Source organism: Limulus polyphemus, unplaced genomic scaffold (assembly GCF_000517525.1).
Source record: "Limulus polyphemus unplaced genomic scaffold, Limulus_polyphemus-2.1.2 Scaffold7540, whole genome shotgun sequence".
Lineage (NCBI taxonomy): Eukaryota > Metazoa > Arthropoda > Merostomata > Xiphosura > Limulidae > Limulus > Limulus polyphemus.
Genome location: NW_013673150.1, coordinates 19,308 through 30,509, shown reverse-complemented (window position 1 = coordinate 30,509; position 11,202 = coordinate 19,308). Strand labels below are relative to the sequence as shown.

The 11,202-nt window shown below is 34.2% G+C and overlaps 1 protein-coding gene across 1 annotated transcript in view; it reads right to left on the bottom strand.

Moving 5' to 3' along the window:
• Window positions 1–11,202, bottom strand: part of LOC106474690 (cilia- and flagella-associated protein 43-like) — a 31,266-nt gene that overhangs the window by 898 nt on the left and 19,166 nt on the right. The window contains exons 13-18 of the mRNA XM_022402993.1: window positions 9,513–9,554; window positions 7,126–7,287; window positions 5,703–5,909; window positions 4,891–4,980; window positions 4,019–4,099; window positions 1,169–1,417 (exon numbers count right to left, since the gene is read on the bottom strand). Of these exons, the coding sequence (XP_022258701.1) occupies window positions 1,169–1,417; window positions 4,019–4,099; window positions 4,891–4,980; window positions 5,703–5,909; window positions 7,126–7,287; window positions 9,513–9,554 (831 nt within the window). The remainder of the gene's footprint in view (window positions 1–1,168; window positions 1,418–4,018; window positions 4,100–4,890; window positions 4,981–5,702; window positions 5,910–7,125; window positions 7,288–9,512; window positions 9,555–11,202) is intronic.

The window sequence follows — 11,202 nt, the reverse complement described above, 5'->3', positions numbered from 1 at the left end:
CAACTCTTCGGGGGAGAACTGAAACTTATTATATATTTTTACAAAGAAAGGGCAGGAGGTAATTTACGATGAACGGTAAATACTGAGAAATAACTGACTGTCAGGTTTAGATGAAGAAATAGAGTAACACCCTTATCACCTTGCTACCTGTACCAAGATTATGGCTTTTAGCCTAACCGTTAATATTGAATCACAGTAAGTGTAGATTCTGAAACAACAATATCAACAACCACAATTTAACTACATGAAATACTTACTAAATGTTTCCGAATATTCAGAATTCCAACTTCAGTAAGATAGAAAAACATAGAATCTCAATCTTTCTGAAGATTCAAAAACGTTTAACAAATGTTTTACATAATTAAATAGTGGTTGTTATTTATAGTTAAATTACATTTTCTGAAAACTGGATCAATAACAAGAGCTTATTAATGTGTAAAGTAAACTAAACACTTTATATCTTCAGATGACTCTACCTTGATCCTTATTTTTATATTTAAATTTGGATGAATGTCTTAAGAGAAAAATAAAAAATTACTTTTTTTGTATGATCTTCTATAACCTGTAACAAACAAAGTATTAATATAGACTCAACACTATACTGACAACATACGAAACAAATTTATCATCACAATTTTCTTACTTCTTCAAGAAGATGCGAGAAGTCAAAACTTCAGCTAAGTTCAAACAAGAATCCAAGTATTATCAAACTTGTTTCGGGGAACACCGATCATCTTATTTATGCCGCATTTTTAAGAATCAACGGAAATACCCGTGCCGGTTGCTGGAAGGATCCACAACCAGAAAGTGGTCAATTGTGATGAAAAGCCCTCAGTAAATGTTTTAACTCTTGTATGTCCATAGAAACTTGATGGATTTATTCGCATGTATCTCGTTCAAATCATTTTCTATACTCTCCAGGCCTCTGACTCACGTTGGCAGCTTTATTGTTTCACAAACTTTTAAAGTAATTAGTATTAAAAGTGAACAAGAATGCATAGAAAGTAGTTTTACTTGTTCAGTGAGAGACAAACCAAGGTTTGAAAGTCACTTGTTTTAAATGATTCCAAGTGAACCTTATTTTAATTTTATATATATATTAAATCTTTCCATCTACGACTGTCACTTTGAGGAACAATACCTAATTTTCCACTACAATCACACGTACCTGATAAATAACACTATCAGTGAGAATTTTATTCTGAAAAAGATCCTTTAATTTGAAATCAAATGCTGTTGTTGAGTCTTGTACCGAATTTTCTAGTTTTTGGAGCTCCACTTCAAGTTGACGATAGAGTTTTTCTTTTTCTCCATTAAATTCTTTCACTTTCTCTTCAAACTCCTTTGCCTCTTGACATTCCTCTTTAGTCCATTCTGACCGAGGCTTACTGACCATGAAGTCGGGAGGGGTGGGATCCTGTAAATTAGAAAACGTAAAAAAAAATTACCATTTTCTTTTAATCAGTCACTTAACTGATAACCTTTTCTCTTCATGTGCTACGTGTTGATGTGAATTGTGTCTTGTTGTTGAAAAACTGACGATGGATATGTAACTTTATTATGTTTATGTATGTTTCCTTTTTAAATATTTTTTGGTTAAGACATTTTAAGAAAGCAATATTTAAAATTACCCAAAACTCTTCACTGCAGTATTAGGGAAATTATTAGGTTTGTTTTCTTTTGAATTTCCCGCAAAGCTACATGAGGGCTATCTGCACTAGCCGACCCTAATTTAGCAGTGATAGACTAGAGGGAAGACAGCTAGTCAACACCAGTCGTTATTAACTCTTGGGTTACTCTGTTACCAATGGATAGAGGGACAGAACATCACATTATAATGTCTCCATAGCTGAAAGGACCAACATGTTCAGTGATGGGGATTGCGAGTCAATGCCTAACCACCAGGCCATGCCAGGCTCAACATTAAGAAAAATAGAAGCTATATTTGTGAGGAGAGGAACAGAAAGACACTAATAGTTTTTTATTCTATACAAAAAAAATATTTGATACAGTACATACACCTGTGTAACAAATTTCTTGATACACAAGCCTGGAAGCAATAATCTCTAGTTATGTTACAAAAAATTGTGATATTTAAACACACTGGAAGTGGGGAATAGGCTTAGGATGTTACACTATTACAGTATAGGCTGCTATTAATCCAGAAGTATGGACACGGCTGGTCTGTTTGTACTCATAACTGTTTTTATGAAACCAGGGACAAGTTTTTCTTGTCTGAACTAAAGAACTAGTGAATTCTGTATGTGAAGTGACAGGAATTTGAACTCGTGACCCTCAGGTTGCGAGTCGAGCACCCTAATCACCAGGCCATGCCAGGTGAATGAAATAGTGTTATTTAATGGTTTCAAAATCATAACCAACACACATATTGCTAAGACCGAACTAGGAAACTCTGAAAAATTTTATGATACATTAAAAGTCCTTTTCAGCACTTGTAAAAATTATATTAAATTAATTTATCTGATGCCATTAAAATGTTGGGTGTTGCTGGCTATCAGGAGGATGTTGCTGCCTTACAAAAATATTTGGACTATTTTTTGGGGGGTTAGGCGAATAAATGGCACATGGTTTTTAATTATAATAAATGCAAGGTAGTGTATGTGGGTTATCATAATTTGAATTATAAGTATAATTTTGGATAGGAATAACCTTAACTGTGTAATGGAAGAGAAAGATCTGGATGTTCTTAAACTATCCAAATAATGTACTGTTGTTAGTGGTACACCAAATAGGATTTTAGGTTGTACCTACAGTAATATTGAATAGAAGTCTAAGAGGTTATAATGTTATTGTATAAGTCAATGGTTAGGCCACATTTGGAGTATTGTGTTCACTCTTGGGCTCTTTACCTTAGAAAGGACATTGAATTGTTGAAAATGGTTCAGAGGAGGGTTACAACGATGATACCTGGGATGGATAGGTTATCATAAGAGGACAGGTTAAGATCTCTGAAATTGTTTTCTCATGATAAAAGATGAGTTAGTGGGAATCTGATTGAGGTGGTTAAGATTGTTAAGTGTTTATATTTAACGGTGAGAGTGGAAAGACTACGGAACACAAGTATAAAATTTGGACAAGGGAAAAAGTCATCTTCAGCTAAGACAACTTTATTTTTCTCACAGAGTTGTTGGCGTCTGGAATTGATTGTATTTGGATGTGGTGAATCCAGTTTATCTAAGGAAGTTTAAAAAAACGTTTAATAAATATATGAATGATAAGAGCTAACTTTGAAGTGTTTTTTTTTTAAAAGGTTTAGTTTAACTTAGTGAATAAGACAGTCTAGGTGGACAGAATGATTCATTGCTGTCCTTTTATGTTACATTAAAATGATCACAAAGCTACACAAGGGCTATCTGCATCGATATTTCTAAAGTGATAAACTAGAGGGAAGGCAGCTAGTCAACAGTACCCACCACCAACTCTTGGGCTACTCTAATCAAATAGTGGCATTTGACCGTCACTCCTATAATACACCCATGGCCCTAAAGAGTGGAACTTGTTTTAGTGCCAGTGAAACATGAACCATGGATCCTCAGATACACACTGTTAACACAGAACACACTGTTAACATAGATTCAGGGAAATTGTGATTCTTAAAACACATTATGATTTTTAACTTTTGATAATATAAGAATCATGTAAAAGTTGTATTCTAATGAATTAAGAGTAATTAAAAATCATAATTTAGAGGCTAATTAGAAAAATCCAATTAGACCAAGAGATTTAGGTTTAAAATAAGATAATGCTATCTTCTAGATCACATAAACGATTTAACGTGTACATATTCATTCATTATATAAACAATTATTTAGATAGATTTTAATCTACAGTTCTGCACGAAGCGGATGTAAACGAACTGTTCTTACCTTCTTGAATTCATCTTCTAGATCACATAAACGACTTAACGTGTACATATTCATTCATTATATAAACAATTATTTAGATAGATTTTAATCTACAGTTCTGCACGAAGCGGATGTAAACGAACTGTTCTTACCTTCTTGAATTCATCTTCTTTACGAACTTCCAGAACACCACCCATCATCTTCTGCAGTGCCAGTTCCTTCATGTTATCCTCCTACCAAATATGTTTTCAAAACTAATGTTGTTTCAGTAAACAGGTTCACCGTGTAAGCTAATTATGAAAGACACACAGATCGTGTTTTTGACCATGATATTTCAGTTTAGTTTCTAGGATCATCATTAGACTGACTGTATTAAAGGTGTATCTTTTGCCAATACATTAATGTTTGAGATTTATCTTGAACTTTGCAGCTTCTTTAAGCACATAATTCCTCTATCAAAATAAGAAATATATTACAGAAATATGGTACTTCACACCCAGAAACAACAAACTAATTATTGACAATACAAGTCAAATGCTGACAACTGCAGTTACGGTATTATGTTTGTTGGAAAGAAGCTGGCTTTTTGCAGTCTCACAGGTTCTTACTACATGTATATGACTTACTGTTCCACCAAAGACATAATAATTTATTAAACATAAATTAAAACATTTCTAGTACTATAAATTAGTTAAACAAGTCAAGTCCTCCTCTTGTCAAGATGGTACGTAGGATCCGGTGCTGATCTCCGGCTTAGTTGGCACAAGCGGATGAGAATGTTGGTACGCCCCCCCCCCCCCTGGAGGAGGTGCCAGTCTACTGCAGATTAACCCCCAACTAATAGCTGGGTAGACTGGAACAAGTGGGGTAAAGTATCTTGCTCGCGGACACGACAAGGTGACGAGGGCCAGCCTTGAACTCAGAACCATCTGATTACGAGTCCAAAGCACGAAGCCACGCTGCACCCATAAATAAGTAACTCTAGTATAAATTACTACAGTTAATTCAACATATATTTATATACCTGTTGCATTTCTCTCTTCAGTTTTTCTTGTACAAGCCTTTCTTTTTCCTGTTTTCTTTCTTCGGGAGATAGGTATCTCTCGGCTGTTATCTAGAAAAATATTCTAAACTATTACTATGTAAAACAACAACCTTTCAATTTAGGTAGTAACAGTAGCATGTGAAGAAGTAAATATTTTTAGTCACAATAAGGAAAATTATTAGCCCATCTCTGATTGAAGTTTACGAAACGTTTTAACAGAATTGTGATTGAGGAAGAATGGTTACGTTACATTTTTTTGCTACCTGTAGCCACTGATTCTATACCTACTAATACACAGACAATATTAACGTGGAGAACAAAACACTTCACCCTTATTTCTGTAATACGAACTCAATGACACGAATTTATCGATTCTGTTGTAAGTAAAGCACCTTAAACTACAGGAAAATATTTATATATAAAGTTAAAATGGTAGACTTAAATGAGACAGATTCTATTACTACAAACTATATGTATATTTATATAATTATGCACAGAGTAAAGGGGTGAATTTATTAAATTTGATTATCAGGATGTGTGCTAAGATCTACGATACGAGAAGTAAGACATTTTTAGGATGTGCTAAAATCCTAAAAACGTGTCATATTTCTCGTACTGTTTTTTCGTGCAAACGATGCCAATTCCGATTTTCAGTCACCTGCAATGCAGTAATATGTATAACAAGAACAAAAGGTTTGACGAGATAAAACAGTGCTAAGGATGGAACTCCTTCCATACATACAATCCACAACTTTGTATATATATATTTCACATATTGTTTTACTACTCACCTCCTCATCTTCGACGACCAGCAGTCTTTCTGTTTCTTCTTCTACATCCCACGACGGTTCAAATACAGACTCCTCTCGTCCAAGATCATTTAAAATCTCTTTGATCCTCTTATTTCTCTCTTGTATGCGACCAACTTCCTTCACCTTCTCTTGGTACAGAGCATCAAACTTTCTATTGAACTCTTTCTTGATCTCATAGATAACCTCCTAGCAATGAGAAGAACAGAACATATTAGAGTATTTTATTTGTTTGTTTTTTAGGATTGTAAGTCGTCAGTCTTACTGCTGAGCCACAAGAGGGCCATATCTGAGTAGTGTTTTTATATCAAAGTAGTTTGGTTTCGTACGTCTAATTTATCATCTAAGATTTCACAGTTTACGTCCTATTGCGACGAAAGAAGAAGCACTCGACAGTTTGAGGATGTAGGTCAGCTACACGAGAGATAGTCAAATCCCACTACTCGGTGCTAACAAGATTAGTCCTAGAGTTGTTAGTGAGTATTGTCGATTAACTTGCCTTTCCTCTGATCTCTCAGTTCAATATTAGGGACAGCTATTACAGATGGCGCCTGTGTGTAGCTTCACACAGACATTCTAAAATTAACTAGTTTTCAGAACTATTCTCTTTCTCCGCTACTCTGAATAAAAAAAACAACGATAATTAATGAAGATGAACAAAACTATGTAAAATAAAACAGAAATGTTACGTTGAAAGCATCTCATTAAAATGAACTACAGTAATTGTATATGTATATACACCATATATTCACTTCACAATATCATCTGCGTCAGTGACTTGCGTTTTTGTCTGTATACTGTACTCAGATTCAATAATTTGTTTTTAAACTAATAAAACACTATATACAGCGGTGTAGGAAATGGGGGAGGGCCAACTTTTCAGTCTGTCCCAGTGAAAAGCATCAAAATTACGAAAATTACTCTCAGGAAAAACAGGAGAATGAAAAATTTCATCCAGAACCAGAGAACTTCCAGAGCCCTAAGGCGAGCCCAGGACCCTCACTGTAATGGGTGCTCCCACTCTTTTAACTTGCCTCCTACAGCTATGATATATATCATGTTATTTAGAATGATAAATCACTAATGACTTGATGGAGCCTTATGTATATGTATGTACTCAGTAATGTTGTAGTATGTCTTACAAGTTCCCGTAAAAGGCTTCAAGGACGAAAATACAAGTACAAATAATAGAATAAATCTAGGCATGTTATCAACTGTGATGTTTTTATGATCAAGCTCATACCATGTCTGTAGGTCTGTGCACAAGTTCAATTATTTAAACACAGCTCAAAAATCACACACACACATATTAATTCTTCAATTACAGAGAAAGCTTCTCCAAGCAAGTTGTTGTTTAAAGATAAACCATACATCTCAAACTTCATTGGTACTTTAAAGAACAAACCTTCAGTAAGATAATTTGTTGACTCTTTTGTTCCCTTGTGGTCAGCTCAATCTGATTATAAAGATATGGCACTGAAACGCCGCACCTTCCCCGTTGACTTCCAAGTAGAAATTCTGATGCCTCCCATCCTTCACTTTCAGTTTTTTCATCCGTGCTTCCCTCCTGGAACAATTATGGTGTATTTTAAAATAGAAAGTTTTATTATTTAAAAAGAGAAATACGAAACGATAACACCTGGGGAGATCAACTGGATTTGAAAAGACTCGAGTGGTTCCAAGTTTATTCTTAACACCTACACCTCATACAAACACAAACCAGTAAATTGGCAAGCTTGAGATCTGAACCCAGTTCGTAAAAGTGTTCATTTAATCCTAGAAATCTCATAAGCTCTTTAAAAACATTTTATAAACTATTTATATACCAATCTCTTGTGGTATTGGTTATAATTCCTTGACCTAATAACATGAGACACAAAAAATATGTACACAGAACTATATGATCAATAGTGTGGTTATCTCTGCCAACTATTGCTAAGGTCCCCTAGACATTTCACACAATAAATGAGGGAGTCCATACAATTCAGTTGGTCAGTTCTTTACACAGTAAATGAGGGAGTCCATACAATTCAGTTGGTCAGTTCTTTACACAGTAAATGAGCGACTCCATACAATTCAGTTGGTCATATCTTTACACAGTAAACGAGCAAGTCCATACAATTCAGTTGGTCAGTTCTTTACACAGTACACGAGCGAGTCCATACAATTCAGTTGGTCAGTTCTTTACACTTGGTGTTGTATTTGTTTGTCATAAAGCACAAATCCACACAATGGGCTACCTGTGCTCAACCCATCACAGGTATTGAAACTCAATTTCTAGCATTATAAGCCCTCAAGATAATGCAATATGCAAACCCTACCGTTAATAAATGGCACATAAACAATTAAATAAGCCTAACTTGATACTTAATTGTCGTATCAACAAATTAGTAGGCTAAAAATGCAGCTATAAAAGATTGCAGCTGATTAAAAACTCAAACCAGGTATGTAAACATGTCTTATGACTAGTTTCTTATCTTAACATTATTACACCTACCGTGGAAGTTGTTGGAAAGTAAATATTTCCTGTTAATTGTATGTAAACATGTCTTACGACTAGTTTCTTATCTTAACATTATTACACCTACTGTGGAAGTTGTTGGAAAGTAAATATTTCCTGTTAATTGGAAAATCATATATATATATATATAAAACCTTAGTACGTTTCAATAAAGCAGTGTCATGAACAATTTATTAAAGCTCCTGAGAGATACTATATGTATGACTGTAATAACATAAAAAGTAATTAAAAACTAGCTTTTAGAGACTGAGGATCAGTGTTCCATCTCAACAACTAATCAAATGGCATGCAAAACCTCAGTAATGGTGAGGAGTCTCAACATGTTGACGGCCTTAATGACCTTGGCAGTCGATAGGCCTAAAGCCCACAAATAACCAACTGGTAGCATTGCATTGAGGCCTAATGATTCGATAGGGTTGATGGTATAACCCCCCCCCCCCTCAAACATCCGCACGTTGCCATCATACTGATACACATGAAAAAAATTCATTCTGCACATGTATTGAAAACAATTTAAGGGAACATTGCTGAGCATACGTAATAACTATAGTATTTTGTTGGTATAATTTGTTTGTTTGGTAGTGACCCCTACTGGAGTAAATAATGTTTCATTTTCTGATTTTCAGATAGATTATAACTTTTAATCTTCTCGTTTACTATTCTTGTCATTTTTTTTTAAGTCACTTTCCCGCTAAACATTTATTACTACCAGTTTAACATTAAGATCAAATAGTGAGTTGTAGAAAAGTAGATTACAATTATAGTGGATCAACTTCCAAGTTTGTACAACTAGCAGGAAAAAGTGTATTTTTTTCTTCTAAGAAAAATCATTATTACGAAACTTGCGATCTGAAAATATATATATAAACATTTTAGCCAAGAATGTATAAGATACTAAGCACATTGAGTGTTGTTATGAGTCTTAATTTACAGAATTTATAGAACACGACAAAGCAAAACAGTCTCTGAACAAGAAACACGTGGTATGATATTATAATGTACAGGGTGTTCGAGATGTCTGGATCAATTGGGAAAATAGACATTATATTCTTCAAGTTAAAGAAACACATTTCTAAAGTCAGTTGTACATAGTTCAGGAAAGAAAATACCCTGATGGCACAGTATATCAAGAATTGATATATGTGTGTGTGTGTGGCTGTTAATGGCATGCAATTTGAATAATAAATAAATTAAGAATAAATTGTGTATTTTTCCCTTACGAGTCCAGACTTCTGGGACACCCTGTACTTTTATAAAATCAGTATACTTACATTTATAATCTTGGCTTTTATCTCGGTTATTTCTCTCCTTGCCTGCAAAAGTTAATTTAAATTTCTATATTATATATATATATAAATAAAAACACTACTGTTGTCTACACAACTTGACTTGTTCTACCGAACTGTACTGTTAAGGTTTACAAAGATCGGACAACTTCAATGCTTTTCAATATCTACCTTCTGAAAGAGCAGGTCTTTGCATAGCCCTAAATCCTTTCTTATTTTATGAATTTACAGAGCATACAGTATAAACAAACACGGGCACAGCTTGAACAATGTAACCTAACCCTACAGAATAGGTTCCAGTACAAGGACATATTCAAAGATACGACGACTTCGGATACATGTAGACAGAAGTACGTCATCAGTAAACAAACCTTTAGGGATTTCTTCCATAAAAACTATTGTTTATAAGGATACAAAATAATCGAGAAAAAAATAATAATACCTGAACTTTCCATGGAAATATAACACAAGAATAATAACATGCTAAACATACTATCTGGCATGTCTAAAACCTCAACACGTACTTTAACTATCACCAGCATTTACTTTAACTATTGTCAGCACTTATTTTAACTATTGCCAGTACTTACTTTAACTATCACCAGCACTTACTTTAACTATCGCCAGCACTTACTTTAACTGTCACCAGCACTTACTTTAACTGTTGCCAACACTTACTTTAACTATTGTCAGCACTTATTTTAACTGTCACCAGCACTTACTTTAACTATTGTCAGCACTTACTTTAACTATTGTCAGCACTTATTTTAACTGTCACCAGCACTTACTTTAACTGTTGCCAACACTTTAACTATCACCAGCACTTACTTTAACTATTGTCAGCACTTCCTTTAACAATTGTCAGCACTTATTTTAACTATTGCCAGTACTTACTTTAACTATCACCAGCACTTATTTTAACTATTGCCAGTACTTACTTTAACTATCACCAGCACTTACTTTATTGCCAGTACTTACTTTAACTGTCGCCAGCACTCACTTTAACTATTGCCAGTACTTACTTTAACTGTCGCCAGCACTCACTTTAACTATTGCCAACACTTACTTTAACTGTTGCCTGTAAGAAACCTGTAGTTAATTGGTTGGTTGTTTTAGTGCAAAGCTACACAACAGTGAATCAAACCCTAGATTTTAGCATTGTCAGTCTGTAAACTTTCTTCTGACACATTGGTGGACAACAAAACACAGAACTGGCAACAGGAAGAAATAAATAACTTGAAATTTTCTGTAAAACTGACTGATATGTAAACATATCAGATTTTTTATTATCTTTGTTAAACATGCAAAACATTTTGTTTAATTTTTAAATCAGCATCACTGATAACTTTGACAGACAGAAACATCTAACTTGTACATCATATGGTACTCATTTCACAATCAGCATCACTGATAGCTTTTGACAGACAGGAACATCTAACTTGTACATCATATGATACTCATTTTACAATCAGCATCACTGATAACTTTGACAGACAGGAACATCTAACTTGTACATCATGTGGTACTCATTTCACAATCAGCATCACTGATAACTTTGACAGACAGGAACATCTAACTTGTACATCATATGATACTTATTTCACAATCAGCATCACTGATAACTTTGACAGACAGGAACGTCTAGCTTGTACATCATATTATACTCATTTCACAA